Source organism: Protopterus annectens, chromosome 12.part0, assembly GCF_019279795.1.
Source record: "Protopterus annectens isolate FY-2018-M chromosome 12.part0, PAN1.0, whole genome shotgun sequence".
NCBI classification, from domain to species: domain Eukaryota; kingdom Metazoa; phylum Chordata; order Ceratodontiformes; family Protopteridae; genus Protopterus; species Protopterus annectens.
The window spans coordinates 281,813,577-281,835,548 of NC_056746.1; the positions used below are offsets into that span (position 1 = coordinate 281,813,577).

A 21,972-nucleotide genomic window follows, 5' to 3' on the forward strand; every position below is an offset into this window, starting at 1 on the left:
TAAGTATAAGGAAAACCTCCTAACTTCCTGTATTATGGTGTGCACTCTCCTTGGCTGTTACCTCTCCTTCATGCAGCTTCCTGATGTTGGGAATGGACAGGATTGATTGGGCTAATTGAAGACACATGACTGAATAGTCATGGGAAGGGAGTGGGGGTTCTAAAAAGAAAATTTTAAATGTAGTCTATTAAATACACTTTTTAAGCACTGTAGTATCAGTGTAGCACTTCTTAAGGGAGACTTGTACTTGGCCTACAGAGCAACCCAAGAACCAAATCTAATGAACTTAGTGCATGTCCGTAAATCAAATGGGTCTAGGGCTACTCGTTCCAGGGACTTAAATATGGCCCGTGACTTAAATAGGACATGCTGGATGGGGACAGATTTATCTCCCAGTGACTGCCATGTCTTTGAAACTGACTACCAATTCATGTGATACAGAACACCTCTATGACACTGTTCAAGAAGAGCCTGGATGAGTGGATGGGGCACATTGTTATTATCAGGGATAGCACCCACAATCCTTGCGGACATGATCAGTCATCACCAAATGCAGTCTTGGGTGTTAACTAGTACCTGTACAGTATTACATTGGATTGAAACATCTAGGCTTAAACTGACCTCTGGGTCGATCGCCTAGTAATCTCCTATGATAAAAGCCTAAGAGTTGACTAGAAGAACCAGAATTACGTTGGAAATGAACCAGAGTGTGGCACTGGTTGATGGAGATCAACAGGAAGAAAGCCAGCAATTCAGAGCTTGATGAATAAATGTAGCATTAATTACTTTTGTGAAGTGTGACGTCACAAGAAAACCTGGACATTTTGGACATTTTTGACTTTGTTAAACTTGTAAGAGAATCCAAGGCATGTGCCCTACTTTGTGTCATTAATGTTTAGAAGAAAATTTAGGAGACTGGAAGAGGAAGGAAAAAGTAACTTTTAAGTAAAACACAATTTTGTTGATAGTATTTTTATAATTCATGGCATTAACTGCATGCTATGAAGTAAAGGTTTTCAGTTAATGTCATGTTTAATAGTTTAGTAAACACGTGCCCTTATTTTTTCATTGCTTCTTTTTTCTTGTTCAGTTTTAAGAAATGTAGAAACTACAGTCTAAAAATTAGAAACACTGGAGAGCATAATATAAGTAACATTGATATTTTTTTCTTAATTTTGCATGGAGAAAGACTGGATTAAGACCCTTGTCTTGATTTAATAAGTTTTAAGGGGAAGCAAATAAATGAAAGAACACTGAATATAATAAGTGTTTCCATCTAGCACATAAATGTTTGCATTGCAATATGTGTAGTGGAACACAACTTTGTATCCCGTTCTCATGTTTGTATGGAGACAGTCTGAAAAGGGCAATAAAAACAAAATACTTTTTTCAATGGCTAAGAGATGTTTTCTGAAAGCATTCTAGTTGTTTTCTTCATTTGGGCGAGGAATAAAGATAAGACAAAAAAAACATAGCACTTGGTGGAAGTAGAAGCACAGACTTTATCATGCATCCTAGCATGGATTACCTTCATTGTAGGTTAACTGAAGCTTTTGAATGTGGCTGTCATTCTGGGATAGTTGTTCTCGTTAGGAGGGTTAAACGTCATTATCTGTAGATGTACATAGTTTTGTGAGTTAGTATTTCGTTAATAGGTTTTGGGGTGTTCAGGAAGAGTGTTTCTTTTGTGTATTCATTAAAACAAAATGTTTTGTACAATATGACATAGGTTCAAATGGATGTGTTAAGAAACAAATGTACCCTTGTTCAGAACTCATTGTAAGCACTACATAAGCTGCAAATTACTACAGCACTCAACTTTCTTCACTTGTCTAGAGGAAAGCAGTTTTTAGTACTTAATAAATAAGCACCTATCCAGGCATGTCTAAGGGTCAGCTCCCGATGATTTCTCCTGTCTACCTGATGAATCTGGGCATCTTGGGGCAATGCAGCAATTGCCTCAGCTACACAGACAACCCTCTCCTCCTACCACCCAACACTACAACCTGTGAGAGATGCACTTATATAGCCAAACTGGAAGCAAAGCTCTCTTCACCCAAGACTGGACTAGACAGTCAAGAGGAGAAGGTAAACACTTGCACCACACCACACTCATCACACAGGTCCCTCAAATCCTACACCACCAAAACACAAAACACACACCTACATTCGCGGAGGCTCTCAATAAAAACCTTGCCCAAGCATCAGGGACCTCCAAAGCATAAAAGCAAGCAGATACCTCTGTGTTCAAGGTATTATCCTCTTTTCTGGAAATCAAAACATCCAGAAAGGTGATACGGTATATAGGAAGTTCCCACAATATAACACCCTACTCCACACCTCGAGCTATCATCCAAAACATATTGCCAGGAACATTCCTAAATCACAATTTATTAGAATTAGGCGCAATTGTTCGGATGAGGATAGTTTCAAACATCGTTGCCAGGATTTACATGATAGATTCATCAATAGGGGTTATAGTTCGGGTTATGTCAATATGGCACAGAATCATGCATCGGGTCTCATCAGACAGGACTTATTGACATATAAAGATAAACCTTTGTCTTCAAATATATTACGTCTTACTACTACTTTTGGTAGAAATACCAATAGATTCATGGATATTGTAAATGACAATTGGAATATATTGAAGGCGGATGCTGTAATAAACACCTTGATTCCTAATGTTTGCTCATTTTCCTTCAGGAAAGGAAAAAACTTAGGGGCTCACTTTAATCACTATAAGCACCACTCTGATTCCATGTTACCTCAGCTTTATCAAACTACTATATTGGGTGGTAAACTTACTGGCTGTTTTCCTTGCGGCCATTGTAATAATTGTAAATACATTCTGAGATCTAAAGAATTTACCAGCCGAAATAGTAGTACAGTTTATGACATAAAATTCTTTGCTAATTGTAACACGGATTGGGTTATATACATGGCAAGTTGCAGCTGTCATTCATTTTATATTGGTCAGACCTCCCATCCATTTAAGCTACGTTTGTCAGAGCATTTGAGTGACATTAAATGTAAAAGACTAACTAATGCTTTATATAAACACACACTGAAACATCAGGCAGCTAAATTTCATTTTATTATTATTGACAAGATTATTGGGGATCGCACTCACAAATCTGGTTGGCACAATAAACTTAATATCAAAGAGAAAAAATGGATTACTAAACTTGGTGCTCTGTTTAATCCAGGGCTTAATGAATATTTATGATGATGCTTTTTGTCAGCCAGTCATGTTCATTTTCTCAATTACCTTTTATTATTTAAAGGCTTTTGGTATGTAATTCTGTTTTTTTTGATAACACTGAAGAAGGCCAGGTTAAATCCAGGCCGAAACCGGTCTGTTTGATGCAGTCTTAATACCATTAAATTCTATTATTACTCGCAGTCTACCTGTTGCTGGCTATTTTTATTTTTTTGTTACATGTTTTTGCCGTGCAACTTCCTCTGTGCAGGGGAGCTCTTTCCTGATGTAAAATGATCCTTCCAATAGAACAAGGTGCTTTGGGTTTACCTGATTTGAAGGGTTATTTCAGAACTACACAGTTACAGCTCCTAAACAGTAGCACAACCAGAGAGCTGTAACTCAGAAATGGAAAGGGATGATGAAATGGGGGGGGGGGGGTCAAAAAACAAGGAGAGACCTGGATTTTGGATGCAGATCCCCAAGGAGAATAACAATAACCATGCAGAATATTATTTTCATAAAGTAGCAGAATGTATTCTAAGAACTAAGTCAACATATTGGGAGCACGTAATTAGAGAGGGAAAGATAATAGAATGGGAAGATGCCAAGAATTCATTTGGACTGCAGGCTAGAGATTGACTTCCCTGTCAAGGATTCATATCAGAGTAGATGTTACGAGTATAAGCAAAGAGAATAAAAATAGGGGGATCCTAATTGAAAGACCAGCACTGATAGTTTTTTAATAGAACCTAGAACAGAAGCTGCTGTTAAAAAAGGGGATAATTAGTAGGGCATATAAAATATTGCATAAGTATAGGAATCAATCGGAGGAGGTTAGACCTGATTGTAAAGAGAGAATGGATAAGGAATTCACAAGGAAACAGTGGAGGAATATATGGATAGCTCGCAAACATGCAACAAAGTCCATTTAGGATCTTTGGAAGTTTCCGCATAGGTATTTTTATACCTCAAGCAGACTCCAAAGAATTTTTCCTCCAGTAGATTGCAAATTTTGGAGGTGTGATGGGTAAGAAAGAGGCAATTGGGAACATATTTTTGGGAGTTTAATGAGTTGGCAGACTTTAAAAATTCCCTACAGACTACTTTAACACAAATACTATGTAAGCAAATTGGTGCTACTAAGGAAATTATTTTTTTTTTGAGCTATGATAAAGAATCGAAATTGCTTAGACATAGCAAGGCCTTGCTGAGTTTAATTCTGGTGGCTGCCAAAAAAAGAAGTTAGTAGAAAGTGGAAATCTATGTCTAAACCAACTGTACTAGATCTAGTAAATATAGTAACAGGAAGTGGGATCTTTAGATAAGGGTAGGAGCAGATTGCATAAAAATGGGAGTTGTGAGAGCAGTACATGCAGAGTAATGTTTTGGAGGAGGAATGAGGTTTAAGGGAAGACAGGAATTGAATGAGCTTTGTAACGTCTGACTGACAATGACTGGATAGATTATAAGTGATGTATAACGTTTGCAACTAAAAATATGTCCGTATGGTTTGTTTTCATGTATATAAATGTACAGTTGCCATTACTATAAATAATAATTTAATTTAAAAAAGTTTCTTGTTTAAAAAAAGTGTGACTTCAGGAGTAGTCAATATTACGCAAGAGAGTGACCACCCCACCCCCAACCAGGCACTGTATTTAGATCATTTTCAAGGGACTGAATTTTGTCAAGTACCATTTCAATCAGCTAACTTCTGACAACCTGTCATGAATCTCAAAAATTGTATTGGGCCAAATGGAAGAGGTTCTCATTGTAATGTAGTGAAAAGTGTATAGATCCATCTACCAGTTCAGTTCCTTGAATACATTGGTATCTCTCTGAATTGTTTAAGCCAGTGCCTTTCCTGTGCGTCCATCAAGACGTATTTCTGTCACTTCAGCTTGCCTTCCCCTGGATCCTTCATTGTTTAACAGGGCTGCTGTAAAGGTTTGCAGTTTCCGCACGTGAACATGTTGGTTCTGTCACTCTGAAAACTCCTATTCCTAGTAGGTGTCATCTCTGATGGGAGGTCCCTTTGGCTTCAAGCTGTAATGTGTAAAGATTTTTACTGGAGAAATATCAGGACCATGCCTTAATTAGTCCCTGATCTCTCCTTGAAGCAGCCCATGGTTCATCCCAACTCTTAAAACAAAGAGAAGATGCTGTTCACCAAGGCTGTTAACATACAGCCAAGATGCTGTACTTGTCTTCTTTATGCCTGTGATGTCTGGATGCCTGGCAAACTGCATTACGTTATGTTAAGACTGTCATGACAAGAGTCTGGCCAGCCACTAAAGGGCTTATCCCACTAGGATGAATGCCAGTACTGCAGCTACTTTCAGATTAAAAAATTTGTCCATTTAAAGTGTTTATGAGGCAGTTCTAGTAACACTTTCTACATGTATTGCAAGCTGTACATCTGTTCTAGAAGTAGAGCTGCTTTTGTCTCAGCTAAGCTGAGTCCGGCATCAGAGACTTTTTTACCACTTTATTTCCCATATTTTATGAAAAGACTGCAGCAGTGATTCTTGTGATTAACATAGTACAGTTGTGTGAAGGTACTTCCCATAACTGCAACTGTTAGGATTTTTGGAGTTGTCTCCCACCTGTTCCTGCGTTTGTGTGCCTTTGTGCATAAAGGGTTATATGACTGTTAGTCGATGTAGTAGTTTGTCAGAATGGGAATTGTCAATTTTTTTCTTTTTTAAATCATAGATTCCCGTTTCTTTCCTTTAGAGGTAGGAAAAAACTTCATATATGTGGTGCATTTGGTAATGTGGTTTTGGTGCGTATCTATGAGTATTTTGGGTAGTTCTTTCTGTATGTGTCTGTGTAGGTCAGATATTAATGACCGGCAGCACCGTTTGTTAAACTTGTACAACTCTTCCACCTCGACCATACCACATATCAAGTGTCCATAAAGACTTGTTGGTGACAGCTTGTTCCAGAAAAGACCAGATAATGTTGCAGGTTGCTCTCCCTTTACATCAAGTTTTCTGGCTAACATTCTTAAAGGCACGTTCGCACTACTCTAGGGATGTTTGACTGCTACTCATCTACCTCTGAGTAAATTCCCCTGCATTATGAATTCATACAATGCTGAAGTGATCCTTTTTTTCAGACATTTGTGGTTATGGGAAGGGTCTTCATCTGTGGTTATGGGAAGGGTCTTCACCAACAAGTTCTGCATCCAAAAGCACTGTTATGGAATCTAAATACTCTGTATGTACTACTGAGCACACTTGAGCTTTGTATATTTTAAGTCAAGACTGTGGAGGCACAGCATTTGAAAGAATTGCAGCTCAACACTTTAGAGCATGAAGGCTTTCCAGCAGATGAAAGTAGATATGTGTAGATTAAATGATTGCATTTTTTTTTTAGATATTTGTTTTTTTTAACTCCTTGCTTGCTGACCATTAGACCACTCTGTGATGGATCTTAATCTCACTCATTCCCTGAGGAGAATTGACTTGAGTTTAGAGGATTGTGAAAACTTGGAGAGTAAATAGGGAAGGAGTGATTTCTTGAAGACCAGGGCAGCCAATTCCCATGCTTGATGGGAGGGGGCAGGGCACACTTCTGGTAATGTCCCGTACAGTAATGAGGGACAGCCAGTGTAGATAGTCTCTTTCCATGTCCCCTTCAGCTCTGCTAGCTGAAGATTCACAGGGAATGATGAGGCATAAGCAGGAAAGCACTCAAATATTCCCTGATGGCTGTCTGAATGACAGCCCTTCCTGGTCAACCCTTACCCTTGTGATGGGGAGTGAATAGGCTGATCGGCCAAGAGGGGGGTGATGGTCAACAGGCAGTGGAAAAAGAATAGAAAAAAAGAATATGTAAACCAGCATTGACTACTCACCCTTGCTGTCTTCCACCCTACTTATCCAGTCCCAAACTGATGCTTAAACTTGAGTCATCTGAATTCCATCTCTCCCTGCCACAAAGCTTGACTGTTTGGTTTACTTTTATACTTAAAATGAAGCAGTGTTCCTTTGGCAGGGGTGCTGTAATAACTTAGCAGTGTTTTTATTTCATTTTGTTAAAAAAAAATGCAAATCAAAGTGATTTTGTGAATGGGGGTAGCCGCAAGCGTTTTCCTCATGAATCAAACTGTTTTTCTTTTCCCTTCATTTTTACCAGCCTGAATCAGGACTGTTTATTTGTATTATCACTGAGAAAATTTTAATGAATAAGTAAAAGGTATAATTATGTTTCCTGCCTGACCCCTTTTGTCTTGATTACTGTCTCCACAGGATTACTTTGATATTGTGAAGAACCCCATGGATCTATCAACAATTAAGCGAAAGCTAGACACAGGGCAGTATCAAGAGCCTTGGCAGTATGTGGATGACGTCTGGCTCATGTTTAATAATGCCTGGCTGTACAATCGCAAGACTTCCCGTGTTTACAAGTACTGCACTAAGCTAGCCGAGGTCTTTGAGCAAGAAATTGACCCTGTCATGCAGTCACTTGGCTATTGCTGTGGCCGCAAGGTATGGAGTGTGGAATGTTATTTATTTTTTTAAGGTTAACTGTGCTTTCATGCATATTTTGATGGCTAAGTGTATAATTTTTTAAAGACACGTGTGGGACTCTTCATTGTTAACTGCTGTGGATCTACCCATTTTTGAAGATTCATCAGCATATTTTTGAAGATTCAGTAATTCTGGTGCATTTGCAACATTGTTTTCCTGACTTTTACTTTGACAGTAACTGAAATGTAAAACTGTTGAGCTTCTTATTAGATCTGTGGCTGGAACATTAACATTATGATAGCCAGGATCTCAAGTTCACATAGCAACTCATAGCTTCGTAGTTAGTTACTAGGTATGTATTCAGGGAGACCATTGACGAGCCTATCCCAGTTTTACAATTGCCCCAGAGCACTGCATGTTTAAATGACCTGCTCCGAGTCGTACAGTAGGCAAGACATAGGCATAAATACGTCAATAGAAAATAAAACAAACCATATTAACATTTTCCATATTCATACAGTACACATTACAGATAGTTTCTATCTTTCTTTCAGCAATTATTTACTCCCAACAGTACATACAATTCTCAATTCTTGTCTTCCTTTAAACCTCACTCTTACTGAACATTATTCGTGTCACATTCCTACAAAAGTCTATTTATTTCTATGTAATTTGCTGCCTACCTTTTGTTATGACCCCATCTCTAGTTATTTTTATCTCCTTTACAATATTTGCTTTTTGGCAGCCAGTGGCATTAAACTTGGTAAGGCCTTACTATGTGCAGGTATTTATTTATTTATTTAAATTTGCTGACTGGGAGTGTCCAACTGGATGTGGGTCCATTTTCAGCGGAGGCCCGGGGAGAAAAGCTCCACAGTAAAATAAACAGACAGTAGTTACATTGGATTACATAGCGATTAACAATTTAACATAGAAATTACTTACAACATATTTACAGATGAAGAACATAGTACATCAGTAGAGAACTAGAATCTTTATCTGTGAAGTACATAACAGGCATTAACAAATGTAACAATGAGAAGCTCCTGCTGTATAATAAGTACTAGGCTTATGAGCATCTGAGCTTGCTATCATCAAGGTAGTTAGTGGAGGTGAAAGAAAGGTAGTAGTTGGATGGGGTGGATGATATTAGAGTGGGAGTTGCAAGGGCATAGTGCGCTTTTAATAAAGTTTTGAAGTTGATGCATGATGGTACGGAGGTAATTGTGGGTGGGAGTGAGTTCCATAATTTGGCTATGGCGCAAGAGAATAGTGCTTCACCAGCAGAGTTATTGGCTTTAGTGATCTGCAAGTGATTTTTGTTGCTGGATCTTAGTGGTCTGGTGGTGCGATAGGGTTGGAGTAGATTCTGGAGGGATGGGACATTTAGTGGATGGTTTACTAGTTTGTGGGCGAGTGAGAGTTGATACCACTGAAGGAGGTGAGGGAGTTCAAGCCAGCCCAGTTCAGCAAGTGAGAGACAGTGGTGACAACGGTAGGATGCCCCTGTGGCAAATTTGGCGATTTTGTTGTAGCAGGTCTCTAGCTTGTTTAGATCACATTGCCTTAGGTTGGTATATACTGGAGAGGCATAAAGTAGGGTGGAGATAAGGTGGGAATTTGCTATTGAAATCTTTGCTGCTTTGGTGAGAAATTGTTTATTTCTGTATAATGCTCCTAGTTTTTTGTGGACTTTTTATGGTCATGGATATGTGAATGTCAAATTTTAGTTTATTGTCTATTTCCACTCCTAGCAATTTGGTGTGTTCAGTTGGGTATATAGTGGTGTTGTCTTTTGCTGTGATGTTAAAGTGAGAGTTGTTTTGAGTATGTTTGGTGGGTTGGAAGATGAGTAGTTTAGTTTTGTTTGGGTTGAGTATTAATTGGGCATCGGATAACCATGTTTCAACAGAGGAAAAGGCTTCCTGTGTGACTTTTTGCAGTTTGGGTAGGGGCTGGGCTGAGCAGATGATGGTTGAGTCATCTGCGTATTGGATGAATGTGCCATGTTTGGTGGCAGAGGCTAGATTATTGGTGTAAACAGAGAAAAGTAGGGGTCCAAGGATGGATCTTTGGGGAACCCCTATGGAGACAGGTAGTTGGGGAGATATGTCATTCTGCCATACAACAGATTGTTGGCGGTCAGACAGGTAACTGTGAAACCAGTTGGTGACTGATTGTGAGAAGGATAGGTTATTGAGGACAGAGATAAGTTGTTGTTTGTGTGGGACCATGTCAAATGCTTTAGATAGGTCTAGGAAAGTAGCAGAGGAGAGATAGCCATTGTTTTTATGCTGAAGGATAGTGTTAGTAAAGGAGAGTAAGGCAGTGGTGGTGCTATGGTTTGGTCGGAAACCATGCTGAGTGCTGGAAAGGAGGTTGTTAGTAAGGAGGTAGTGTGAGACCTGAGAGTGTATGCATCTCTCTAGTATTTTGGAGAGTGGAGAGAGAATAGCTATGGGGCGGTAATTGGTTAGTTCTGCAGAGGGTCCGCCTTTGTGGAGGGGAATTATATGTGAGACTTTCCACAATGTGGGAACGTAACTTTCTGACAGAGATCGGTTAATCAAGATGGATACTGGGTAGGCCAGAGCATCAACTGCGATTTGTAGGTATTCACTTGGGAGGTTGTCTGCTGCTAATTTGGTGGGTTTAAGTTTAGTTAAGAGTTTTTTTATGTTGGAGGTAGGTACAGGAGAAAAACAGAAGGCAGTGGGGAGATTACTAGTTGAAGGTGTGGGTTGGAGGGGAGGGGGGGTTGTGTTGTTTAGCTAGTGATAGTATGGTTTGGGTGAAGTGTGTGTTGAATGAGGTAGCAATATTTTCTGAGGAGTGAGGGATGTTAGGAGGAGGGGTACTGACTTTACCTGGGTGGAGGATGGAGTTTATGGAGGGCCAGAATTGTTTGGGGCTGTGTTGTGAGGAGTCTAGGGCAGACTGGTAGTATTGGAATTTGTCCCGTTTTATTAGCTTTTTGACTCTATTGCGTAGTTCTAGGAATTTCTGTCTAGCTGTGGGGGTTTTGGTTTTGCGCCAGTGCTCCCAGGCTTTATCCCTGTTTTTCATTTCTGACTTAGTGGTTTTCTGTAGCCATGGGGAGGGTTGTGCTTTGGTTCTGGAAAATCTTATGGGGGCATGATAATTAAGGATGTTCAGGAAGGTAGTATTAAAAAATTCAACTGCGTCATCTAGACTGAGGTACTTTAGAGCATGCCAGTTACATTCTTTGAGGGATGAGATGAATGTCAGTGGGTTAAAGTTTATTTTTTTACGTATTTGACAATAGATGACAGGTTTAGCTTGGTACAGGTATTTTTTGAGTAGGAATGTTGGGGAGTGATCACTGAGGCTATCTGATAAGCAGCCTATTATATATGACTGGGGGTTCTTACTGACTAGTATCCAATCCAGGGTAGTGTGCTTGCTGGAGTTTTTATTTATCCTTGTTGGTGACTGGACTAGTTGGGTGAAGCCATGAAGGTGTACATGATGGGTTGGATTGTTGCCAGAACAGGATTGCCAGTCAATATTGAAATCACCTAAGATGATAGTTTCTTGGGGGAGATGGTGGGTAGACCAGCTGAGGAAGTTTTCTAGTGGAGGGATGTTTTGGCCAGGTGGGAAGTAGCATCCAGTTATGTTAATGGTTTTGTTTCGGTTAATTTTGAGGTTGGTATATATTATTTCTTCATTGCCTATTTGTAGAGCTGATGATTTTAAGATCTGGATGTTTAGATGCTGTTTAAATATTATAGCTACACCATCTCCTTTTTTGTTTAGCCGGCCTACTCTTAGTATGCCGTAACCTGTAGGGAGTATTTGCTCACTGGTAATGTGAGGTTTTAGCCAGGTTTCTGTCAGGATGACTATATCTGGGGAGTATAAGTCTGTGGTGGCATGGAGTTCATGGACTTTGTTGGATATACTTCTAATATTTAGGCTTAGTAGAAGGAAGTCACTTGGCTTTCTATTGGCTGTAATATGGGAGAAGTTGTGGTTTCTAGTCTGACTATGAGGATTGGGGTTGGAGATGGTAGGGCCAGGGTTGGGGTGGATGTCTCCACTTAGGGCTAGTTTTGATATGCATGAGATTATTAGTTTTCTCAGTTTTTGAATGTGTTTGTTTATAAGGGAAACTTTATGATAATCATTCCTGCTGAATTCCTGCAAATAGCAGCTAAATCTATTGCCTTCCCTGTCTCTATCCTAATAAACAGATCCATAAAAGAAAGTACTTTCCCAGCAATTTGGAAAATATCATACATCATACCCTTACACAAAGGAGGTAAATCTACTGACCTTTCTAACTTTCGCCCCATTGCACTATTATCTCCTCTAGCCAAAATCATGGAAAAATGTATACACAAACAACTACTCAACCATCTCCTCCATAACAACCTACTAGCTAACACTCAACATGGATTCAGACCCTCACACAGTACTACCAGAGCTCTACTTTCTTTTACCAATACTATCAACTGCAACCGTAACAACAACAAACTAACCTCTTCACTTTTCCTAGACCTATCAAAAGCCTTCAATATGGTAAACCATATACTTCTACTACACATACTTAAATCCCTTGCCCTGGTTTACTCCTCAATAACCTGGTTCTCATCCTATCTTGAAAACCGGCATCAAGGAGTACTCTGGAAAAATTCTCTATCCACTCTATTACCCATCTCTCTAGGACTACCCCAAGGATCTATACTAGGGCCACTTTTATTTTCTATCTTTATTAATGATCTCCAATCATCTATCCAAAACACTACCTGCATACAATATGCAGACTATTCTACCATAATTTGTACAGCTTCCTCTCAAATAGAACTCCAGTCGCTGACCCAATCAACCTTTTCAACCGTTGAACAATGGTTCTCAAAAAGATTTCTCCTGAACCCCAAAAAAACTAAGCTATTATTATTCTCACCTACCCACAAATCTACTCAACTAAACTTCACTATTACTGCAAGTGATAATTCCCACATTTCCCCTGACTCTACTACAAAACTGCTTGGTGTTACTATTGATAATAATCTTAATTTTGATTATCACATCAATAACACAATAAAAGCAGTGAATAAAAAGATTGGCTCACTGTATAGAATCAAACCCTTCCTTACACCCAAAGCACGGTCCACCTTAGCACAATCCCATCTTATCTCTACCCTGCTGTATGCTTCCCCTATTTACACTAATCTCTCTAAAGGTAACCTTAGGAAACTAACTACGTCTTACCACAATATAGCTCGATTTGCCACAGCATCTAAGTATAGAACCCACCACTGTATAAACCTAAAAGTATTACACTGGTTGGAGCTTCCTAACAAGCTTATCTATCAACAACTTCTAATAGCACACAAAATTCTTTATCAACCATCAAAAACACCAGCCCTTAGCAACCTCTTGACTCCTTACAGTAACCTGAAACAACTACGCTCCTCCGAAAAGCTACAAGTCAACACTACTAGAATTACAAATTCTGCAGGAAACTGCCTTTTCTCAAACTCAATTGGTAAAATATGGAATAACCTCCCCACACATATCTCCTCTCTACCCACTCTTCCTGTCTTTAAAAAACAACTTCTTTTACATCTAAACAATTTCTGGCTATGCTCTTGCACCAATCCAGACTAACCTGCTCTCATCTTTCTACTTTCATATTTCTTTAATCAACTCTGTAATGTTTCTCTCTGATCACATAATGACTTAATGATTACATTGTTACTACCATTCTCAAACATGTATTAAAAAAAAAAAAAAAAAATTATTTTTACAATTAATGTTTTAATAACTATCCATTACATTTGAACTTCAGAAAGTAGTACGAAAGTATTCAATGCATAGTTGGTATTATTTGTTTTTTCTTAGATTTGTATATCCATACCTGGACTAATATCATTGTATTCTGCTCATTGCCTGTCTCATAAGTGTATTGTACTTGTTTTTAAATTACCTTACTTTTATCTGTGGAGCTTTTCTCCCCGGGCCTCTACTGAAAATGGACTTTGATCCAGCTAGACTAGCCCGGTCAACAAATGTAAAATAAAATAAATAAATAAAAAATGATTGTGCTTTGTGGGTAATAGGTATGGTGGTAGGGTTCATAGGTTCATACTAGGCTATCTGCCCAAGGGCATTTATAAGCGTAGCCCATAGTTATGTGGCTTTCGCCACCCCTTTAGTTTGAATAAAAACTATGCCTATCATTTTGCTGTGCCTCTGTCAAGCAGTGACACTGAAGTAATCCCTGGGGTATATCTGCAATCTCCCATCCATTGGTCAAGATTCCTCTTGAACAAGGCCAGAGAGGTGCTCTGCCTCACATGTACCGGGATTTTGTTCCACAGCATAGGGAGTCTCTGGGTGATGAATTTGTCCCTCCAGCACGTTCTATTTATAACCGTGTCAAGGTTTAAGTCTCCGCCCTTGTGGTTCTGAGGGATCTAGATTTTTGAGGTGAAGCATATTCATCAAATCTGGGTTTGACATGGCCTTATATGTCAGGCACAGGTCACCTCTGAGCAAGCGGTATGAGACTGAATAGAGCTGGAGTTCTTTCAGTCGGGCAGCATAAGGCATATTTTTGAGACCCTTTATCCTTTTGGTGAGGAACTTTTGGGGCCTTTCAAGCTGCAGCAGGTGTCTGGTCAGATACATTCCGAACGGGGCATTGTACTCAATCATAGGTCTAATGAGTGATGAGTACAGGGGGACGATGACCTCCCTTGTATGTTAAGTTGTAGGGATGCTTTACGTTTGAGTAATATAGTTGGTAGAATATGTGGGGGGTGCATAGGGATGGTTCTTGAGCTGGTGGGAGGGGAGCTGAGTATGGGTGAGACATGGGTGCTGGTGGTGTGAGTAGTAGTACAGTGGTAGTGGCTGAGTGGGGGAATGATGGAGCTTTGGTAGGATGTAAGATATGCAAGGAGAGTGCATGCAGTGAGCAAAGGAAAGGTATGCTTGTACATGTCAGTTGAGGAGGTGTGATAGTAGAGGGAATATGGAGGAGGTAGTGTTGGGTTAGCGCTGTGGTTGGCTATTGGAAAGATGGGAGGGGTTTGAGTGCAATAAAGGTGGGTCCACTGGGGGCGGGAGGGAATAGGGGGCAGGGTGGGGAGCAATGCGGGTAGAGACCCTGTTAGGTTATTGTATGAGGGGTTGGAAACAATCACAAAGCAAGACAAGTATGTGTTAAGAAACAATCACAATTGACCAAGGACTGCTCTGAAACTGTAAGTCTTTTCTTCATTTCTCAGGTGGAAAAACAGGATAACCTTGTATCAGTAGGTTACTGTGGTCATAGTTTAAATTAACAAACACACAGTATTGATCAGTTATGGATACTATTTGCTAACAGAAGGGAATAAGAGAAAGTGGAAGATGTGTGTGGTGGTGGTGGGGTGGGGTGGGGGGCTGCTTACAGCCAAAGCACAGTGCTCTCCAGGGGAAAATGAAGATTGGCTCAAACAGGTAGATACATACTCAAAGTTAACTGTAGCTTTTTGCAGACAGTTCAGACCCGGACTGCGCTTTTCTTATAAGAATGTTAAAGGTGGTACCGCAGTTGAATACTTAAGAGTGGTGTTAGGTCTAGAAAAGAAGAGTACAGAGATTTCAGATCCTGTATACCAGATCAAAAGACTCATTTCCTTAATTACATCTATTTGCTTCCCCAACATTTTTGGCAGAGTGCAATGTAGGGAATTTTTTAAATCTGCCAACTCATTACACTCCCAAAAAACATATTCCCAGTTTATCTTTCCCTTCACACCTCCAGCATTTGCTATCTACTTGAGGGAAAATTATCTGCGGTCCACATGGAGTCTAAAAATATCTACGCAAATACTTTAAAACAAGTCATAAACTTTCTGGACTTTGTTGCAGTCTTGGGAGCAATACAGACGCATTCTCATTGTTCCCTATAAATTACTTTTCCATTGTTTCTTTCCAATATTTTGTAATCTCCTCTGACTGATTCTTAGTTATAGTGCAATATTTTATATACCCTACTAATTATCCCCTTTTCACAGCAGCTTCTGTTCTAGATTCAACTAAAAACTTTACTAGATTAGGTTTTTCACTTAAGACTCTCTTATCCATTTTCTTTGCCTATACTTTCACTCCCTAGTAGGGAAGGTAGTTTCTAACCTACAGTCCAAACTTCTTGACCTCATTCCACTCTATTTCCTGTCTGTGTTTAGATGTTCTTCGTGTTTCACTGTTGCAGTCATTACATTTGGGTTATCTTGCAGGTAGCCCTCAGTCGGCCTGATTAACAAAGTCTTGAGTCCTGTGTCAGTTGCTGTCCCTTCTTCCATGACATCAGGTCGTCAGGGCTATAAAACATGCAGCCGATGCCATTACATCAGTCTTTCTTGCTGTGCGGTGCCCGAAGCAGAAGTAGTTCGCAAGTGCGGGTCAGCCAACTCCTGAAATTTTCGTTTTCGAGTTTCAGAACTAAAGTCTTCAGCTAAAGCTAAGTACCCCGTTGGGGAAACTTTTTCTTGCTCCTTACCGATGTCGGTAAAAGTTAATAATTGCATTACTTGTGGAAAGCAAATACCTCATAAGGATTTTCACTCGTACTGTATTCCTTGCTTAGGTCCTGACCACGACATACCTTGCTGTCGGTTTTGTGCTTTATTTAATCAGCGCACTATCTGTCGTTGGTATATTTTCGCCTCTAAATATTTTGGTTCTCGGTTTAATTATCCAGAAATGTCGGTTAGCCATCCGACTACCGGGATTCTGAAAAAAACGCAAAGATAAAGACAGAGACAGGCCGCCGAGGTCCAAAACTGCCGACGATGTTTCTCCTAAGCCAGTTCGCCAGTACTCGAGGCGCTTTCGCAGCCCCTGATACCCGCTACTTCTGATTATCAGGCCTATACTGAGACCCATTGGGAATTTGGTATGTCGTGAGATGTTCAACAATGGAACCCGCAGATGTCTCTGCCTTGGATGAGTTCGGAGCCGCAGTGCAGGCACCGGCTTCTGAGGGTGTATTCAGGCATACGGACTTGCGTATTAAACCAGTGCCATCTTCTTTACTTAGGCCTAAATCTCAAACCGTACCTAAAAAAACAATGCCCAGGCCACATGCTCAGGCCTCTATGCCTAAAAAACAAATGATAAGAATGGCTGAAGATCTAATAACTCTAATCAGGGGTAGCCAAATCCCCCTTCTAAGAGGCCTAGGACTGAAGTTGATTATGAATCTTCTGACCAGGATTCTGTTTTTTCGATTCTTCTGATTATTTAGATTTGCCTTATTTACTTATGAAGATTCTGATGCAGAGAACTCCATTCCCTCTGCTTCCCCTCCTGAGGATTTTTCTTTTGGGGAAATCTTACATACTCTAAGGGAGCATTTCCACTGGGAAAGCCAGGATTTTTCTGATTCAAAAAAGAGGCTTAGGGATTTCCTTCTCCTACCTCAGCATAGGCCTTTAGCTATTCCTCCTGTACTAGACATTGTTGATGATGCTTTTTCAGAATGTAGTTTGGCCCCTGATTCCTTGCCTCCTGCTCCCAGAAAACCTGACAGATACTACAGGGTCCCTGAGTCCCACAAGTTCTTTTTTAAAAATCCTATTGCGGATCCAGAGACTATTTCATAGGGGCCCAAGGGCATTAAGGCTTCTACTGCTAAAAATCCTACCCCTTCTGATAGAGACTCCAGGGTGCTGGATAGATGGGATAAGAAGGTTTACACTTCTGCAGCCTTGGCCATTAGGGCTTTAAACTGCCAGTTTCATATTTTAAGGTTTCAGCAGCATGTTATTGGATTGCTTAAACAGAAAATGTTGTTGATTCCTGACTGTGTGGAAAATTAAGAATTACAGGATTTAATGCATTCTGCTGAACAAGTTGGAAAACATACTTTGCAATTTGGTTTTGATTCATTAGAGGCCTCTTGCATGGCTGCTGTTGCTGGGTCTGTGCTCAGAAGGCATGCTTGGCTTAAGGAGCAATCTTTGCCTGATCATGTTAAAGCTAAATTGTTGGATGCACCCTTAAATCAGGACTGCCTGTTTGGCAACAAGACTGAGGAAGTTCTTAAAAAGATGGAAGATAAAGCTAAATCTATGCAAACTGTTAAAAGATTTCTTACAAGTTCAGCCTCCTCGATTTAGTAGGCACTGGGCCTCTGAGAATTGGTCCGTTCTAGCCCCTTCCAGGTCTTCTCAAGCCAAACCCAGACACAGCCAAAACACCAGGTTTCAGTCCCGGGGACACACAAGACTAAGCAGTGGGGGCCTCCACTTCCAAATCTGGGAATAATAAGACTCCCCCCTATGGTAAACAGTCTCAATTACTTCCTTTTAAAATTTCCAAGCACTTATCAACTGACTGCCCCTTTGGCGGGAAAGATTGCTCTTCATGCAAAGAATTGGGAACTCATTACCCAGGACAAATGGGTTTTAAATATAGTGTCTCAGGGGTACAGATTTCACTTCCACATGTTGCCAACACCAAGCGGGTGGCCGGACCTACCCCAAAATCAGTGGGCAGAGGCCCAAAAGCAAGTACTTTCTCTCTTAAGCAAGGGGGCTATTCAACTGGTACCAGAAGAGGAAAAGGGACAAGGTTTCTACTTGAGACTTTTCCTGGTACCCAGAAAAGACCATTCATGGCGTCCTGTCCTGGAACCGTCTACTCTAAATACCTTTTTGGAGATTCCAAAATTCAAGATGCTGACTCTTCACCAATTACTTCCTATGCTAGGGAAAGATGCCTGGTTGACAAAACTAGATTTAAAAGCAGCATACATGCACATCCCAAATCAGGGAATCTTGCAGAAGATACCTACATTTCAAAGCAGGCTACATGCACTGCCAGTTCTCTGCACTGCCCTTTGGCTTATCTACTGTGCCCAGGGTATTCACAAAGTGCCTAGCTCCAGTTATTGCATTTTGCAGGCAAAGAAATATTCAAATATACCCATACTTGGACGATTGTCTAATTCAGGCAGAAAGCCAGGACATACTTTTGAATCATCTGGCCTTTGTACAAAGGGTTCTAACTTGTCTGGGGTGCACCATAAACAAAAAGAAATCACACCTGATACCCTGTCAACAAATTATATTCCTGAGAGCAAGCTTGAATACAACTTCCCAGATGGCTTATCTCACGCCAGACAAACAAATTCATTTGACAACCTACTTCAAACAAGTGGCCACAAAAACCCTGCTATCTGCAAGACAAATACTGCAATGGCCTCCTGCATTCTTCTTGTCTAAAAAGCCTATGGTGTCAGCATTCTCAGGATCTAAAAGCAATGATTCCTATCATACCTTGCCTATGCCTAGAGTTCCTTTGGTGGGCAGAGGCCTGCCACCAAAACAAGGGACTACCTTTCACACCACCCCCTACCGCCCAATCCCTAACAACAGACGCATCAGACTATACATGGGGGGCTCACCTGGCAGGGAAGTGCATTCAGGGCAAATGGAATCCAAGTCAAATGCACCTGCATATCAATCAAAAAGAAATGTTAACTGTACAGAATGCTCTGACAGCCTTCAAGGACCACATTCTTCCAGGACAACTAATGGTAAAGACGGACAACACCGCTGTTATGTGGTACATAAACAAGCAGGGGGGTACACATTCTTACACCCTCTGCAGACTAGCCATGGCATTGTGGAACACAGCCTTGAGCTACCAAGTGCACCTACAAGCTCAATTCCTGCCAGGAAAATTAAATACACTGGCAGACGGACTAAGCAGAAAACTCATGGACCCACACGAGTGGAAACTCAAACCAAGGATTTTCAACATGTTGACAAGCAAATGGTAGAGCCCAGATATAGACCTGTTTGCCTCTCCCCAGAACTACCAATTGGGCATATTTTGCACAAGGACTCAGTCTATGCCTTCCCCCCTCTGCCTCTGCTCTCCAGTGTACTACTAAAAATCACACAGGACAGACCAATGGTGATTATGATTACCCACACTGGCCACACCAACACTGGTACTCCTACTGTGCAGTGTGTCACGGTTATCCCCATGGCACCTGCTTCAAACTCCTTCCATGTTGTCTCAGCAGGAGAACCAGATTCTGCACCCTCAGCTTCTAACACTGAACCTTGCAGCCTGGCGAATTACATAATTTCTCCTTTACCATCCCTCAGTAAACCTGTGATGGATATCATTTTAGAGGCAAGGAGGCCTAGTACTAGAAAATCTTATTCTGAAAAATGGAAAAGTTTCTGTGCCTGGAACCAGTCTCAAGGGATGAGCACAGCAGCGCCCAATTTACCTCAGATCTTACAATACTTGACTGAGATGCTTCACAAGAGCCTGTCTTTTTCCTCCATTTAAATCCATGCCTCAGCCATTTCAGCTCATTATAACACAAAACCTCCCCTCTTCTCTCATCTTTGTTTTGGAGAAACTCACTCTACCTCCTTTCGAGCCAGCTGCTACTGCAAACTTAAAATTTCTTTCTTGGAAAACAGCTTTCCTTTTAGCAGTCACTTCAACTAAAAGGGTATCTGAATTACAGGCCCTTATGGCATTGGAGCCTTTCATCATCTTTCATGCGGACAGGGTGTCCCTCAGAACCAATCCATCCTTCATGCCCAAGGTGGTATCTAGTGTGGCTCTTAATCAGTCCATTCATTTGCCAACTTTCTTTCACAATCCACAGAACAAAGGGGAACAGATACTGCATTCCTTAGATGTGCACAGACAGCTTAGATTCTACTTGGACAGGACTAAACCTCAAAGGAAATCTGAACAATTGCTGGTGGCATTTGCTGCAGGGGCAGAGGGGAAGGCTATTTCAAAGCAAACCATTTCTAAATGGATAAGCCATTGCATTCATTTCTGCTATAAGCACCATGGAAAAGCTATCCCCAGGGGATCAGACCTCACTCCACCAGGGCTCCATCTACCTCTACAGCCTTTCTCAGAGGCATCCCTACCAGGGACATCCTAGAAGCTACCTGGAGTTCTGTACATACTTTCACCAAGCATTATCATTTGCCAATTTTTCTTTAAATCCCAAGCTGGCTTTACCACTGCAGTCTTGCAGGGCCTTATAGCTGGTCCTAATGTGATCTAAATTCCTCCTCCCATCCATAGCTTTGGGAATCTACCCAAATGTAATGACTGCAACAGTGAAACACGAAGAACATAGTACAGTTGTGTACACTTACCATAAATGTAGATGTTCGAGTGTATTCACTGTTGCAGTCTTTGTTACCCTCCCTCCAGCCCCCTAACTTCTTTCGGCTGTACCTCTACTTTCCTTTGCTATGCTTAAAAGCCTTTTTGGTGTATTTGCTTTTTCGTTTGAGATATATCATTGTACTTTTATATTTAATTGCTTCCCATTAGGGGGGCACCTGACATCTGGGGCAAGAAAAACTGATGTAATGGCGTCTGCTGCATGTTTTATACCCCTGACGACCTGACATCATGGAAGAAGGGACGGCAACTGATGCAGGACCCAAGACTTTGTTAATCAGGCCGACTGAGGGCTACCTGCAAGCAGATAACCCAAATGTAATGACTGCAATAGTAAATACACTCAAACATCTACATTATGGTAAGTGTACACAACTGTACTTTGTTTGCTCCCAATACATTGGTTCCTTTGCCAGTTTTCTCCAGTAAATTCCAGCCCCCTTACCTATTTTTCTGTACCCCTACTTGCATTCATCCCTATTGCTAACATTTCCTTTCTCCATTCCCATGTTGACTTACTTTTTAGAATACTTTCTGCAACTTTATGAATATAATATCCTGTATGGCTTTTATTCTCCTCAAGGATCTGCATCCAAAATCCCACTCTCTGTTTCTTGAGCTCCCCTCTTCTTCCATCCTCATCCCTTTCCATTTTGAATTGTAACATTTTGGTTATGTTAATGTTATGTATATGAGCCTTATCTGCAGAGCTCTAAATTACCGGTACTCCAAAACAATGTTGTTCTATTGGGAGCATCAGCTTATCTCACTTAACTCTTGCCCTCTATCCCCCAGATAAATTAATTGAACTGTTTATTAATTACTGTCCACAACTTCTTCTCTGGTTGATCATGATGTGCCTGACCTGTATATATAACTAAAGAGATTAAAAAAAAACCTGATGTTGTCCATTTTCATTCTTCCTCACACTTGGGTTACAGATCCGACTTGGCCACATTTTTACAGACCTAGGGTCCAGCCTCAAGCTCCTCTCACTTCCCACAATGCTCCTCAGACCTTCTTTGCCACCATCGCTGACAAATGTTCATTGTGTTTCACTGTTACAGTCCTTACAAAATGGGTTAT

The 21,972-nt window shown here is 40.7% G+C and overlaps 1 protein-coding gene across 1 annotated transcript in view; it reads left to right on the forward strand.

Annotated features, from left to right (window-relative positions):
• The window catches only part of LOC122816509 (CREB binding protein), a gene marked incomplete in the record, with an annotated part of 4,149,155 nt that overhangs the window by 2,918,601 nt on the left and 1,208,582 nt on the right, over nucleotides 1-21,972 (forward strand). Inside the window, 1 exon segment of the mRNA XM_044089341.1 lies at nucleotides 7,462-7,701. Coding sequence (XP_043945276.1) covers nucleotides 7,462-7,701 — 240 coding nt within the window.